General features: G+C 38.8%; 1 protein-coding gene across 1 annotated transcript in view; it reads right to left on the bottom strand.

The window, feature by feature from the left end:
- Nucleotides 1-2902: 2902 nt before the first annotated feature.
- The window catches only part of VSTM4 (V-set and transmembrane domain containing 4), a 99356-nt gene continuing 84936 nt past the window's right edge, over nt 2903-17322 (bottom strand). Inside the window, exon 8 of the mRNA XM_030335443.1 lies at nt 2903-4287. Within this exon, the coding sequence (XP_030191303.1) occupies nt 4162-4287 (126 nt within the window). The 3' untranslated portion in view covers nt 2903-4161. The remainder of the gene's footprint in view (nt 4288-17322) is intronic.

Genomic DNA, 17322 nt, shown 5'->3' with positions numbered 1-17322 from the left:
CAAAAAGGCGCCCTCCAGCATCCATGTGATAGGGCTCATTTGAATCTCTGCCCTGTGCCCTTCTCCTGCTGTCCCCAGTGATGCTTAGTACCACTCCAAGCCTGCTGGTGTCTCTCCTCCAAACCAGAGGGTCCTTCCGTGAGGCCAATATCAGTCCTGAAGCCTGACAGTCCCTTTCCATCGAGAAGGGTGTCCTCAGGGCCCTGAGAGGCCCCACTCAGTAAGAAAGTGCAGAGCACGGCAGGGGCCCGTGGCTACAAGTACGTCATGGGACATAATGCAGGTGGAGTCCTTGGGTGGTGACACTCAGTGCAACTCTTTTGCTTCCTGAGCTGGGAAGCAACTTTGACACATACCGTAAAGGTCCAAATTCTCTCCATTGCAACATGATGTGCTTGAACAAAACTAGGATTTAGATAGTAGGAAAATGGGGTCGTTAATGGAATCAAAGGAAGATCTGAAGGAAAGAGAAACGCCTGAGGAATTTTGGGTCTGGGAGCTTGGATTCTGTGCTCCCAAGACAGTTTCTTCCCTGCTTCTCAGAGTCTCCTTCATTTTTCAAGGCCTCCCTATTGCCAGAGACGTGGCCGGAGGCATAGCTGATAGGTGGCATCCCAGCTTCGCTCCCCAAGAGAAAGATGGTTTGTTTCCCCCAAGGATTCTGATCAGCCCAGAACAGGCCTCATGCACGCTTTGGGCCATTTTTTTTCTGTGGCCTGGAGCATGAACCCCATTCTTGGCCCAGCCTAGGTTGCGGTCATGCATATCGGAGGCTGAGTGATGAACAAGGGTGTGGATAGTCCCTAAAAGCATCAACTGGTTTAGCGTTCTTATACAAGTGAGTCTTTGGGTTTCCTGATGTTCAGGACAACCCAGATGACCATGCACCAAAAAATACCAAGTGCCCCAATGTCATTTTCACTCCAGGAAATATCAGGAGCGGGGAGGCCTGGCTTTTTCTGACTTGCCCTGCGAACTAACAGGATCATGATGCTTTAATGAAGATGCGATCCCAAAGAAATCCCAACCTTTTTCCCCCACCACAGCTACTTTAGTTCAGGGCTTGGGGATGCCCTTTTTTGCTGCCTTCCTTCCTGCCATGATTCCGTGCCATGCCTGGCCTAGGTCAAAATTCACCACCAAATCTGAGAGTGTCTACTGAGCAATGGATTCTTGCTTGTTTTGACTTCATGTAAATATACAATCAATTGTCCCTTATGAAAACTGCTTATATAGGGGCGCCTGGGTGGTTCAGTCAGTTAAGCCTCTGACTTCGGCTCAGGTCATGATCTCATGGTTCACGAGTTCGAGCTCCGCATTGGGCTCCCTGCTGTCAGCTCAGAGCCTAGAGCCTGCCTTGGATTCTGTGTCTCCCTCTCTCTCTGCCCCTCCCCCGCTCACGCTCAGTCTCTCTCTCTCAAAACTAAACAAAAACATTAAATTTTTTTAAAAAACTGAATATATATATAGTTGTTTCAATAGATGCCTGATAGTAAAAACAAGATGAAAAACTTTTCCTAATTTCTATTGGGATGAAATAGATGAGATACTTAGGAACACTTTTCCTAATTTCTATTGGGATGATTCCCCTTACTCATTTTTAGAAATAAATGTTAAGGCATGGTTAGTGGTTTATTTGATAGGGAATAATTCACCCATTTTTTTTTAAGGTTTACTATGACAATAACATCAAGATTTATCACTGCAAATAAGCACCAGGGACAGATCACCCATTGCTTCTAGTTGTGAGCAGAACTTGGATGTTTGGCTTCTGGACATAATGGTGGGATGAGCTCTGCTTGGATGTTGACAGTAGCTTCCAGGATTCCTTTGGGAAGGGTTTCAGTAGGAGGTGATGGTCTTTTATACTCGAGGTCCAGCTGGTCCCCCAGCCATACAGCGTCGTGTGGGTTTGCGCAGCTATGAGCAGGATTCTGGAGCCAAAGTCTGAATTGAATCTAGAGCAACGACTTGTTACCCTGACTTGCAGCTGCCAGATCTTCTTAGCAGAATGTGTTTCTTTCCACACGTCATGGCCCTCAGCTTTCACTAAATTTAAGGAGATGGGCTTGATGGGATTGAGTTCAGTTCACTTCTGCAGTAGCCTAGGGGCCCCCTACCCTCTTGCCTCTCCCCACAATCTCCTCTTCACACACTTCACACTCCAACCCCACCTGGCATCCTCGGGCCCCACTAGCCCATATGGTTCCTTGTGCAAATGAAGCAATCACCCTCCTTCCTCAAAACACCATAGAACCATGTTCTGTTGGAACACCGCCATGATAAAATAGGATACGCTGCCTATGATAATTATGATATGAACTGTATGCCAACCATATAGTCTCCTCTCCTAAAGGATCCCCTGGAAAGTTCCAGACAATTCTTTCAAGTGGTATTTCTTCCCCCAAAGCTGCGTGGTTTATTCACTATCTTTGAAATCTGGCAGGCGGGAAGGGAATGAGATGCAGGTGTAGACCAGAGAGATCGACTTCCCCTTTGTAAAGTCAGGCTATTTCTGCTTCTAGAAAATCTACCTGCTCCCAATTTGGACCCTTTCCAATAAACCACAAGAGGTACTCATAAGGTATCATGGGTCTTCGGGAGTGTTACCGTAGAGCTAAGTTCATGGACACATTTATTTTTTGAAGCTATTGTAACGAGAGCCTTACACTGTAAAGAAACTTTCGTTTCGAAAATACATACTGTCACATGAATGTTAACACAGTGTAGTGTGAAGCAATTTTATAGTATCCAGAATCTTGCGGTATTCATCATCCCATTACAAGAATTCTATGAGAGGTTAAGTCACCTTACTATAAACGTGAGTCTGAGATAATTAGGGAGTAAGAAACTTGACCCAAGTTCGCACAGCTATACAGAAGGGCACAACTCACACTCAAGGTTGTGTTTAAAATATATAATTTACCATATATACAAGATCCGTTACAAAGCCAAACAATGTCTGCAGTGCGCAGTGAATAACCGCCCAGAGCACACCCACCCAAGAAGTGTGACGGGGTGGCTCTCTTCTATAACGTTTCCATCTCCAGTGAGTTTCTGGGTGTTGTACCAGTCCTGCAGAGAAACTTCCACACAGATGTGTATACCATGCACCCCTGCCTGACCCCAACCCAAACACATTAGAAATCACCCATGAAGTTGAGTTGGACAAGGCACGTTCCAAGAGTAGGGTCTTTAAAACACATTTTCCCAACTCGGCTTGCACTTCTTACTCTCCTCCACTAGGGGAACCAGGCACAAAACTTTGCCCACATATGAGTGGACGTTCAATTAGAGCTGGTAACCTCGACACAGTTCCGAGGGGCCCGCTTCCTCCAGTGTGTCAATGGATGGCTAAGTCCCTCCCTTGCTCCTTTGGAGAAGAGTAGGACTGCTGGGAGGATGTAAGTTTCTATACCAATATAGGTGCACCCTGATGAGGGTTATGGAAGCCCTTTAAAATAGGGTGTGCTACTCGCCCTGTGGCCTTGGGCGATCACAGCTGGGGCGATGGCACTGGGGTATTTACAGACGGCTGACTGTTAGCCCCACAATCTGCCTCTCTGCCCTTAAATCACCAGGGTCAGTGCATCTGTTTAAAACAAGAGATGCTACCTTGAGTGATCGTTTGCAGTAAGCAGTCTGCTCTGCTCTAGGTGCCTTAAGAACATTCTGTGACCTTCTGAAAACCAACTAGTACATATCTGCCATCTCACACACTTTGGCCTATAATGGTATTTCTTCTAGCTATATGCTATGAGCTTGATATCACAAATACAGGAAGAACAGAAGATTAAAATAAGATGTTTAAAAGATTAAAACCCAAAGAAAGAAGAAGAAAACACGAAGGGGTTTGGCTCAGCAGAAAAATCTCCTTGGGTACTCTCAGAATCAGAGTCCACACTTCTCAGGGCTCAGACTCAGAAAATCTTGTCCTGGGAGGTTTGTCCAAGGTCTGTGGCCCCTAATCTTTTGTGGAGAGGAGCCTCGTACCTCGTGCCTCACACCTCTCCTCGAAGGCACCTGGAGCGCTGTTGGGAAGGGTCTCTCTGCCACGCAGAAGGCACGAGTGAAAATACAAAAATAAGGACTTTGTTTCCAAAGTGTCATAAATAACCGGGATGGCAGGTATTAAATAGGACCATGGAAGAGGGCACAGCATTACAACTTGTTCTCTTCAAAGAGGATCTGGGCGTAGACGGTGCTGGTGGGGAGGCCTTTGGCGGCCCGGTGGGGTTTGACCAGCTCCAGCTCGGCGTAGGTCAGGTTCTCCTCAGCAATCTTTGGCTGGAAGACAAAACACAAAACAATTCCAGCTGACCACAAGGAGTTCCGCATCACATATTCATTCGTCAGGGGTGCATTTTCATCGCATTCTGGGGACCCAAAGGGAAACAAATGGACAAAAATTTTCCAAAGACATATAAAAATTAAATAACATAACAATATAGATCTCATTGCCTTATAAAGAACACTATGCCCTATAAAGAGCCACTACGATTATTCTTTTTTTAATGTATCTTTTTAAGTTTATTTATTTATTTTGAGAGAAGAGAGAGAGAGAGAGCATGAGAGGGGCAGAGAGAGAGAGGGACAGAGAGACGGTCCTAAGTAGGCATCACTGTGGCAGCTTAGAGCCCAACACAGGCCTCCAACTCATGAACTGTGAGATCACGAGCTGGGCTGAAACCAAGAGTTTCATTCTCAACTGACGGAGCCACCAGGCGCCCCTCACTATGATTTATTCTTGAGTCAACATAGAACACTAACAAAAAGCGATTAAACATTAGGTCACAAAGTAAACTTTAATTCTGAGAAGTAAAAATAATGTAACTAACAGTTTCTGATCAAAAGGAAAAGATAAAGATAGCGACAGAAACCCAAAATTCTAGAAATTAATAACAAAATTAGAATGGGCATTTTTCTCGAATGACTCAACCTGTATAAAACTAAAGTTTTGGAATATCTTGATAACAATGAAAAAAGAAAATATTACTTACCAGAGCCCAAAGAATGAAGTACTCACAGATAAATCATAGTCTTAAATATTTATACTAATACTACGAATTAAATGGGTCGAGCATCCAATTGAAGAAGTTAGAAAAGAACAAAATAAATGGAAAAAAAAAAAAAAGAAAGAAAGACCAATACAATTAGAACCAGACTCTATGAATCAGAAAGCAGAAAAACAGAGGCGCCTGGGTGGCTCAGTCAGTTAAGTGTCTGACTCTTGATTTCAGCTCAGGTCATGATCCCAGGTTTGTGGGATTGAGCCCCACACTGGGCTCCGTTCTGGGTGTGGAGCCTGCTTAAGATCCTCTCTCTCCATCTCCCTCTGCCCCTCCTCCCCTCAAAGAAAGAAAAGAAAGAAAGCAGGAAAACAGTAGAATTATAAAAATACCCAAAAGCCTGTGCTTGGAAAGCACCAATAAAATAAATAAACTGAAAAATAAATTAATCAAGATAAAAAGGTAAAAAGCACAAGTGAATAAAATAGGAAATGAGGAAGGGGATATAATGTAAATAAATTTTTGAATTAAAAAAAAAAACTACTTTGCTCAACTCATTGCCCAAAATTATGAAATGCAGGATAAAGTAGGTAATGTTTCAACAAATATAAATTATAAACTCCAGAAAATATGAATGTATTAATTATCATCAAAAAAAGAAATAAAGTAAAGTAAAGAAAAGAAAAGAAAAGAAAAGAAATAAGGAGGGAGGGAAAAAGGAAGGAAGAAAGGAAGAAAGGAAATATTGTCAAAGAGCTCTTTCTCAAAAACACCAGGCCCAGGCATTTTTATAGGAGACCTTCTAAAACAAATTCTTTTAAGGAAAAGATAATTCCAATGTAATTAAATTTATCCAGAGCATTAAAAGAGGAAGAAAAACTTCACGTATTTTATTTAAAAAAAATTTTTTTTTTTACATTAGAGAGAGAGAGATCAGGGGAGAGGGGCAAAGGGAGAGAGAAAGAGAGAGAGAGAGAATCTCAAGAAGTCTCCATTCTCAGTGTGGAGCCTGACCTGGGGCTTGATCCCACAACCCTGGGATCATGACCTGAGATGAAATCAAGAATTGGACGCTCAACTGGCTGAGTCACCAAGATGCCCCTTCATGTATTTGAAAACAACCTCATTTATTAATGTAAATTTTAAATCAGATTGACTCAGAATGAAGAAGCAGATTAAAAGATACATAACCATGTTTCAGGAATGCAAAGATGGTTCAATATTAGAAAAATCTACCAGTATAATCCACTATAGCAACAGATGCAAAAAACCAATATGACTATCTCTATAGATGCTGGAAAAGCATTTAATAAAATTAAAAAGAATTTTTTTGTGAAAAACAACTTTTGAATAAAGGAGTCACCCATGTATATTTTCTTGCCATGATTAAGGAACATTATTAAAATAAAGAATAATTGGTGGCTTATTACGGAGTGATGTCAGGATCACAGCACCATGAACCATTCCTTTTTCTTTTCCTTTCCCCATCAATTTACAACTGATTGGACATCCACAACTGAAAAGAAAAGTGCCTCTGCACAGCATACCAAAAGACACCCGAGAGATCTGTCCATCTGTGCACTCAAAGGTGGGTGGACTGGACTGCAGAGGAGACTGCAGAGAGGGTGGGGGGGCAGCAGTGGCATTGGCGGTGATGACAGAGAAGGTGTGGGCTGGTCCAGAAACCAGCCAGCACCACCTTACTGATACAGGAGGTAGAGGGTGAAGGCAGTGATGGGGCGTGGGGAGGAGGGTCTGCCTGGCCATTCGCATTATAGCTGGAGGGAGCAGTTGCTCTCTCTGACTGACCACAGTGACTGGGGGAGGGAAAGGAACGGAAGGAAAGTGTCTCCTGCTGTCTGTCCCAGAAGGCAAGAAGCCCATCCTTGTGTCAGGATCCCCCTACGTAGCAGTGGGTACACCCAAAGCCCAAAGCACTAAGTACACACCTTCCCTCCTCACTCCTGCTCTGCCCACTGCCTCCCCCACTGCCAGCACCTTTGTTTTTTCTAAATGCATAGTGCTCCCAACCTTAGCAGCCAGTCAGCTTCCTTAACAGAAGGCAAAAACTTGTGCTATAGCGCCACCTTCTGGAAAACAAAAGGAAAGCTCCTAACTACCAACCTGTTGAACTGTTGGAATCAATGTTAACAAAACCTCACCTACATGAAAAAGGGTGTTCGCTACTTCAAATGCAGTGGCAGAGCCACTTCTCATCAACCGCCATGAAAAATCATAGTAATAGGTGAAAATCACAGTAATATTTAAAAAAATCACAGTAACATGGTATCAGAAAAATAAAATGACAATTTTCCAGCAACCAAACCCAAAGACATGGAATACTGTAATCTAAATGGTAATTCAAAATACTTGTAAAGAAGTTCAAAAGCCAAAAGAAAACTCAGAAGGACAGTACAGTGATTTCAGCAATCAAACTAATAAACAGAAGGCGTGCTTTATCAAAGAGGCTGAAATTCCAAAGCAGAACCAAACAGGAATTCTGGAGCTGAAGGACTGAATAAATGAGAGGAAGGATGCATTAGAACATACTGGAAATAGAGCAGATCAAAAGGAAGAGAGAATTAGTAAGCTCAAGGACAGAAATATAGAAATGATTCAGGTGGAAGAGGAGAGAGAGCTGAAATTTTTAAATAGTGAAGGAATTCTATGTGAATGATCTGACTCCATTAGAAAAGCCAAAATAAAGGGTGCTTGGGTGGCTCACTCAGTTAAGCATTTGACTTCGGTTTGGGTCATGATCTCACGGTTTGTGAGTTCAAGCCCTGCATCGAGCTCTCTGCTATCAGCACAGAGCCCACTTCAGATCTTCTGTTCCCCTCTCTCTGTGCACCTCCCCCACTTGCTCTCACTCTTTCTCAAAAATAAGCATTTTAAAAAATTAAAAAAAAAAAAAGAAAAGAAAAGCCAACATTATGGGTATCCCAGAAGGAGGAGGGAAGAGAAGGGAAGAGAGCCTATTTAAAGAAATAATAGCTGAGAATTTTCCAGTCCTGGAGAAGGAACTGGGTATACGAGTCCACAAAGCTAATAGGACACCTTACTAGCTCAATGCAAAAAGACCCTCTCCAAGTCACATTAGAGTAAAATTGTCAAAAGTCAACAATAAAGAATTTTAAAGGCAGCCAAGGGGGGAAAAATGATAGTAACCTAAAAAAGTACTCCTGTTAGGCTATCAGCAGATTTCTCAGCAGAAACTCTGCATCCCAGGAGAGAGAGGAATGACATATTATATGGGAAGATAAAAACTGTCAGCTAAGAATATCTGGCAAAGTTATCCTCAAAAATCAAGGAGAAATAAAGGCTTTCCCAGATAAACAAAAGCTGAGAGGGTTCACCACCAGTAGACCTGCCTTACAAGAAATGTTGAAAGGTGATCCTCAAGCTGAAATGAAAAAATGAAAGTACACAAAACTCTGATTAAGGGGATAAACAGAATTAGAATATGGTAACTCTTCTTTAAAATAGTATATTAAACTCTTAACTATAGCATAAAGTTTAAAGGAAAAGAGCATTAAAAATAATGGGAACAACTTGATAACAAAATCACAGTATAAAGAGATAATTTGTGACATCAAAAATATAGAAGAGGCAGAGGAAAAGGATGGATCTTTCTTTCTTTCTTTCTTTCTTTCTTTCTTTCTTTCTTTCTTTATTTTTTTTTCAATATATGAAATTTATTGTCAAATTGGTTTCCATACAACACCCAGTGCTCATCCCAAAAGGTGCCCAAGGATGGAACTTTCATAGGCAAATGAAGATAAATTGCTATCACCAGAAAAAGAACTATTTTATCTATGAAATGTTTTATGTAAACTACAAAGCATATTTGGTAACTACAAAGCAAATATCTAGAGGATAGACACAAAACATCAAAAAAAGGGGAGGGGGGAGGCTGTGCCAATGTCCATGCAAAACAACCTACTTACAAAGGTAGACAGAATCAGAAGGAAACAGAAACACGGGAAAGACAAAATAATCAGAAGGCAAAAGATAAAATGTACATATCAATAATCACCATAAATGTAAATGGATTAAACTCACCAATCAAAAGGCACAAAGTGGCTGGACAGATAAAAAAATAAGACCCAATTATATGCTGCCTACAGGAGACTCATTTCAGCTCTAAAGGCACATATAGGCTCAAAGTGAAAGAATGGAAGATATTCCAAGCCGGCTGAAATAAAAAATTAAGTATAGCCATACTTATATCAGACAGAATAGACTTAAAGCTAAAAAGGGTATTCAGAGACAAAGATCATTACATAATGATAAAGGGGTCAATCCATCAAGCAGATATAATGATTACAAACAAATATGTTCCCAAAATCTAAGCAATGAAATTAAGTATATATTAATTATATTAAGTAATCAATGTTACTTAAGCTTGTAAGTATATTATATATTGATTAACTAATAAAAGTAATTAAGTAATTAATAAAAGATCTTAAAGGAGAAATAGACAACAATACAATAATTGTAGGGGACTTCAATACCCCACTATCAACAATGGATAGATCATTCAGATAGAAAAATCAACAAGGAAGAATTTAAATTGAAACACACTTTAGAATAAATGGACTTAACAGACATATACAGAACATTTCACCCAACAGCAGCAGAATACACAATTTCTCAAGTGCACATGGAACATTCTCTGGGATAGATCATATGTCAGGCCGCAAAACTAATCTTAGCAAATTTAAGAAGACTGAAATCATAACAGCTATCTCCTCTGACCACATGGTATGAAACTAGAAATCAACAAAAGGAAAGTGAGAAAATCTAAAAATATGTGGAAACTAAACAGCACACTTATAAACAACCATTGGATCAAAGAAAAAATCAAAAGGGAAATAAAAATTATCTCATGAAAATGAAAACACAACATATCAAATATTGTGGGATGTATCAAAATCAGTTCTGAGAGGAAAGTTTATAACAATAATAATATATTAAGAAATTAGAAAGATTTCAAACAACCTAATTTTACACCACAAGGAACTAAAAAAAGGAAACAAATGGAGCCCAAAGTTAACAGAAAGAAGGAAAAAGTTAAGGATCAGAGTGCAAATAAATGAAATAGAAACCAGAAAAAATAATAGAAAGGATCAGTGAAACTAAGAGCTAGTTCTTTGAAAAGATAAAATTGACAAAGCTTTAGCTAGATTAATTAAAAAAATAGAGAAGTCTCAAAAAAATTAGAAATGAAGGAGAAGACATTAGAATAGATACTACAAAAATACACAGAATTGTAAGAGACTAGGATGAACAATTATATGCCAATAAATTACATAACTGAGAAGATGTGTACATTCTAGAAACACACAACCTAAGAAGACTGAATCAGAGAGAAATACAAAAGCTAAACAGATAGTAATCAGTAATTACTAATCAGTAATAATAATAATAAAAACCTCCCAACACAAAAAAACTTCAAGGCTAGCGTACTGGAAAATTCTACCAAACATGTAAAGAATAATTAATACCAATCCTCTTCAAACTCTTCCAAAGTATCAGGCAGGAGGGAATACTTACAAACTCATTCTGTGCAGTCATCATCACTTTGATAACAGAAACCATACAGGGCCACCACAAGAAAAGAAAACTATAAACCAATATCCCTGATGACTATAGATGTAAAAATTCTCAAGACAATGTTAGAAAGTCAAATTCAAGAACATATTAAAAGGATTATACACCATGACCAAGTGGGATTTATCCCTGGTACGCAAAGATGGTTCAACATACACAAATCAATAGATGTAATTCATCACATCAATAAAATGAAAGATAAAAATCACATGATCATCTCAATGATCAAAATACAATATCCTTTCATGATAAAAACCATTAACAGACTAGATACAGAAGAAACATATTCAACATAATAAAGGCCATATATGACAAACCCACAGCTAACATTATACTTAATGAAGAGAAACTGAAAGCACTTTTCCTAAGATCAGGAACAAGTCAAGATGCCCACTCTCACCACTAATATTCAATATAATACTGGAAGTCCTAGCTAAAGCAATTAAGCAAGACAAAGCAATAAAAGGCATTCAAATGAGAAAGAAAGAAGTAAAATTGTCATTATTTGCTGATGATATGATTCCTATATAGAGCAAATCCCAAAGAATTAGTAAAAAAAAAAAACTATTTCAGTAAAATGGCAAGATACAAAACCAGCATATAGAAATCAACTTTATTCCTTTACACTAACGATGAAGCATCCAAAAAAGAAATAAAGAAAATGAACCCATTCATGATAACATCAAAAAAAAATACTTAGGAATAAATTTAACCAAGGAAGTGAAAGATCTATACAACAAAGACTACAATACTTTGCTGAAAGAAATGGAAGAAGACACAAGCAAACAGAAAGATATCCCATGTTCGTGGATTGGAAGAATTAATATTGTTAAGATGGCCATACTATCTAAAGCCATCTACAGATTCTACTTAATCCCGATCAAAATACGTTCTTCACAGAAATAAAAGAAACAATCCTAAAATTTGTGTGGAACCACAAAAAAAAAAAAAAACAAAAACAAAAAACAAATAGCTAAAGCAGTCCTGAGAAAAAGAACAAAGCCAGTGGTATTGTGCTTCCAGATTTCGAACTATACTACAAAGCCATAGTAATAAAAAACAGTATGATACTGGTACAAATATAGATAGATACATCAGCCAATTGAAAAACTCCAGCATATATGGTCAACTTATTTTTGACAAGAAAGCCAATAACACATAACAGTGAAAGGGTAGTCTCTTCAACAAATGGTGCTGAGAAAACTGTAGAAACACATGCAGAATAATGAAACTGGACCACTATCACATATCACTCACAAAAATTAACTAGAAATGAATCAAAGACTTAAACATAAAGGTCTGATATCATGAAAGTTCTAGAAGAAAATGTTTGGAAGAAGCTCATTGATACTGATCTTGGCAATCATTTTTTGGAAATATCTCTAAAAGCACAAACAACAATGAAAAAAAATTAACAAATGGGACTACATCAAACTCAAAAGCCCCTACAGAGCAAAAGAAACAATTAACAAAATGAAAAGAACCTACAGAATGAGAGAACTTTTTGCAAACTATATAATGGATAAGGGGTTGAAATATCCAAGTAATATCCAAAATGTACAAAGAATTCCATCAACTCAATAACAAGACAAAACAAAATCCAATTTAAAAATTGGAAAAAGAAGGAATTAGACATTTCTCCAAAGAAGACATCAAAAAGGTCAACAGACACATGAAAAGATGCTCAACATCACTCACCATCAGGGAAATGCAAATGGGATATCACCTCATATTTGTTAAAATCGCTATCATCAAGAAGACAAAGACCACGGGAGCTGGTGAGGATGTGGTAAAAAGGGAACCCTTAAACACCGTTGAGAAGAATGTAAATTGATCAAACCACTATGGAAAATAATGTGGAGGTTTCTCAAAAAATTAAAAATAGATCTACCATGTAATCCAGCAATTCCACTTCTGGGTATACATCCAAAGGAAACAAAAACAGGATTTCAATGAGGTATATGCAATCCCATTTTTTTTTCTTCAAGATTTATTTATTTTGAGAGAGAGAGAGAGAGAGAGAGAGAGAGAGCGTGAGCGCACTTAAGAGCCAGGGAGGGGCGGAGAGAAAGGGAGAGGCAGAAACCCAAGCAGGCTCCACACTGTCAGCGTGGAGCCTGACTTTGAGCTAGAACTCACGAACTGTGAGATCATGAGATCATGTGAGACCTGAGCTGAAATCAAGAGTCAGATGTGTAACCGAATGAGCCACCCAGAAGCCCCTTATACAATCTCATTTTATTGCAGCATGATTCACAAAACCAAGCTATGGAAACCACCCAAATGCCCATCAACGAATAAATGGATAAAGATGTGTTAGATATATACAATGGGATATTATTCAGCCATGAGAAAGGAAGACATTGTCCCATTTGTGACAACATGGATGGACCTTGAGCACATTATGCTAATTAGGTAAGTCATAGAAAGACAAGACTGTGTGATATTACTTATACATGTGGAATCTAAAAAAATTAAACCTGTAAAAAACAGAGAGCAAGATGGTAGTTACCAGGGGACTGAGAGGAGTCAGACAACAGTGATGGTACTTAAGGGTAAAAACTTGTAACAAGTAGTAAATAAGGTACTGAGATCTAATGCACAGGATAATACATGTAGACAATAATATTGTACTACAGTTATGTAGTGTGATAAATATCACTGCTTGGCAATCATAATATATATATATTATACATTATATATACATATATGTATTATATATGTTACAACATATAAAGGTATCAAAGTAGCCTTGTACATGTGTATGTGTAACTTACACAATGTTATACATCAAATTTATTCAATAACAAATATTCACTTATTTATTATATATATTATTAAATAAATATTCACTTATTTATTATAAAAAGAATAATTGGTAATCCAACTTGAGTGATACTAAAATCTAAGGCTGTAATAATTACAAACTGGGGTGTTGGCACAGGAATACACCTATCTATCAGTGCAACTCATGAGGAAGTCCAGAAATTACCCTGGAATAATAAAATAAAATATTTTTTTTCAATACATAGTGTTAGGTCACTTGGGTAGTCCCTTGAAAAATAAATAAATCAAATCCCTACATCATTCTTTACACCAAATTCCAGATAAATTACACATTTTTAATGTGGAAAAGAAACTCATAAAAGTGCTAGAAGAAAATGTGGGGAAATTAAAAAAATTTTTTTAATAACCTCTGTGTATGGAAGGTATTTTATAGAAAAATCCAGGAGCAATGCAAAAAGATATGTATATCTTCATGCCATATATGGCATAGTATTCTCTAAATAAAGTCAAAGGACAACTGACAAAGTGGAGAAAATATTTGCAACTCATACCAAAGGGCTTTACAATTCAACAAAGATAGCGGCCAATAACCCATTAGAAAATTAAACAAAGAACAACAGACTGGACCAGAGTGTTCATGGGGAGGAAATACATAGGCTCTTACACGTACAAATGAGACTGAACCTGTAGCAATAAGAGAATCTCAATTGAAAATCAGACATCAGGGAATGCCTGGGCGGCTCAGTCAGTTAAGAGTCAGTGACACTTGATTTCGGCTCCAGTCATGATATCAGAGTTCATGAGATCGAGCCCATGCACTGTCAGTGCAGAGCCTGCTTGCGATTCTCTCTCTCCTCTGCCCCTCCCCCACTCACACTCATTCTCTCTCTCTCAAAATAAATAAATAAACTTAAAAAAATAAAATCAGACATCAGGTTTTGTCTTTCGAATTAACAAACCTTAAAGAAAGGTTGTCAAAAGGAACAGAAGAAACAGGTCCTCTTGTATATTGTTTGTTGGTACAAGCAAAATCTGGAAACACTTCAATGGACATCAGTGGGAGACTGGGATATTCATACAATGGAGTATATGGAGTATATTCCTTAAAAAGAATGATGGAACCATACATGTCTGTGTTACCATCATTTGTGTAAATATGTGTGTATATATATTATACTCTTAGAAAACCCTTGGAACCTGCTTGAAAAATCAAGCACCTGATATCTATGGTTCCCTCTGGTAAAGTAAACTGGATGGCTGAAGGGAGGATATACCTTTGTGGATACCTTTTAAATTTTCTAGTAGGCACACGTATATAAACAACACATTAATTGACTTTAATTCATAATCAGAAAAATAAAAGTCAGTCACTAATTTCTAGCCATGAAAGACACGTGATTTTCATTTAAGCAGCCTGCTTTTGGTTTTTGTTTTTCGGCTTTGGTTGTGCTATGGTTTTGTTTTGATTTTTTATTTTTTGTGCTTACACCTTGGATTATCTCGCCAAAATTCAGGACAAATAAACCATTCGCATTCAATTTAAGTTTCTTAAAAAGAATGCCTAAAGCAAAAAGCCTCTTTTCTTTCGAAATGAAGCGTCATCATAGAGACAGGGAGCAAGAGTATCTAAACTACAGCCAGTACCTACTCATCAGGGGCAACTAACCAGCAACCTTCACAAACTGGTCATTTTTCCATTTCAAAGTTAAGGACATTTATAGGGATGAGAGCCTCCTGCCTGTCTTTTGACATCAAAAGTCTTCACATTGCTTCTTAGTTGTCCATATATTACAAGCCAACAAAAATCCCGTTTACATCTTGCCTTACAGTTTAATTACATTTCACATTATAACGATTCCATTTAGAAATGCCATGTGTCCTCAAATAAGCACGCAAAACCCAACTCATGTAAATTTTAGAACCAGGATTTATGAAATCATATTGTCCAGGTGTTTTATTACATTACCTTGAAATTGCATTGTTTTCTAGTGTAGATTATCTATTTATTCTTAAGTTATTCCATTACGTTTGGATATGAAAAATAACACTAGCTTTCTCAATACAGGTCACCAGGCTGGCTGGGCTGATGTGTTGTTTTCATACATTTTTATGATGTTCCTATAGTAAACATAATTCAATAAAGCCAAAGCACACTAAATAAATAATTGCATCTAGAAAAGCAATAAAAACAAATAAAATTAGTACTTTCATAAGTGGAAAGGTACTTCAATTACTGCTACAAGCAACAACCCACCATAAAATGTGTAGAATCATTTCCCTTATGCATATTTCTGGGATATAATAATTTGATTGAAGATACGAGGCAGCACACAGGAGCCTCCGAATTGTGAAGTGTATACAGTTTCCAACAGAAGATGCATAATATCGGTCCTTGGCACCTTTAAAGAACCTATTGTTTTTCTGGCATGCACAGTTGGCTGTCACCATCAACCATGTGCTTAATTACATTTCCCAGCTTGTTTAACTGGAAATAAATTCCTAATGGCCAATGAAAGGGAGTAAATGTAGACTCCTCACCAGTTCTTATCAAGCTACCTTTTTTTTTTTTTTTTTTTGCACTGATGCTTTAGTGGAAGGTTTAGGTGCATTGAGAAGTAGCTTAGAGAAAATTATTGGAATAATCAGTTACTGGTAAAACTGTAGAACTGGTCGTAAAACCAGGGGCCAGGAGCAGAATGTAAAGGCTAAAGCAGATGATGCAATGGGGCAGAGCCAAGGGTAGGACCCCACAGCAGGGCCCCACGTGTATTTCCGGTGATGTCTGTGATCTTAAAAATTCGAATGTGGCCTGGGTATAGGCTGAAGATTCACTCCCAACATCTACGGCAGTTGAAAAACTGGAGCACATCAAGTAAGTCTCTGAAGATGAATCGAGAAGCACCTATGTTCCCTGTGAGCTGCTGGCCCTCAACATGACCCTCTTCAAGACCCCATTCCTGATCTTGGGGGTGAAGGAAGTACAGAAGGGCATGGGCACTCTAGCACAAGCTTCAACGATCTTGAACTAGTGGTTCACAAACACTCTCGCAAATGCTTTAGGCTGTACTCAGACACAAAGGAAACTCCTGGAAGCAGGATTTCCAGGCCTCAGACACCTAGGTCTGATGTCGCCGTGTTCGCTGAAAAGCAGGAGCAGGAGGAAACAGGGGGGATGGGAAGCGGACCAACTGCTGGGAAGTTCTGACAGCGTCCCTTAGAAAAGGCCCTACAGGGGCACCTGTGTGGCTCAGTCAGTTGGGTGTCCGACTTTGGCTCAGGTCATGATCTCATGGTTCACGAGTCTGAGGCCCTTATAGGACTCTGTGCTGATAGCTCAAAGCCTGGAACCTGCTTCAGATTCTGTGTCTCCCTCTCTCTCTCTGCCCCTCCCCAGCTTGCACTCTGTCTGTCCCTCTCTCTCAAAAATAAATGAAAACATTAAAAATAATTTTTTAAGTAAAAAAAAAAAAAAAGAAGAAGAAAAGGCCCTAGAAGTTTCCAAACATGTGAGAAGCAAATGCATCTGTTTGGTTGTATCTTCTTTTCCCTCTCAGCCTGCAGAGACCCCTGGTCAGTTTCTCTATTTCTCCAATAAGGGCCTGGTATTTATGTTCAATGCTTGGGATCTTGTCTGTTCTAAACCTCTTTGTTTTACAGACCTGTAATCTCACTTTTGATACATTTCTTCCCAGCCAGGAAGAATCCATTCCTTAGTCTGGAAGGGGATTTGGTGAGCAAAAGGGGATGGAGTTTCAGATACAGACACGTGTTGATGCATTAAAGAAAGGCTAGAGTGGAATTTTTAAAAATTCTTCTAACTTTCAGTGGGTGGAAATACTCCTGGAGAGGAGGCAAGGAGAGTGGCCCTGCGGCCATCAACTCATGGCTGAATGCAGACCATGGGTACAGGGGT

Source organism: Lynx canadensis, chromosome D2 (genome assembly GCF_007474595.2).
Source record: "Lynx canadensis isolate LIC74 chromosome D2, mLynCan4.pri.v2, whole genome shotgun sequence".
Taxonomy (NCBI): domain Eukaryota; kingdom Metazoa; phylum Chordata; class Mammalia; order Carnivora; family Felidae; genus Lynx; species Lynx canadensis.
The sequence above is the reverse complement of the archived record's forward strand: the minus strand, read 5'-3'. Positions and strand labels throughout refer to the sequence as shown.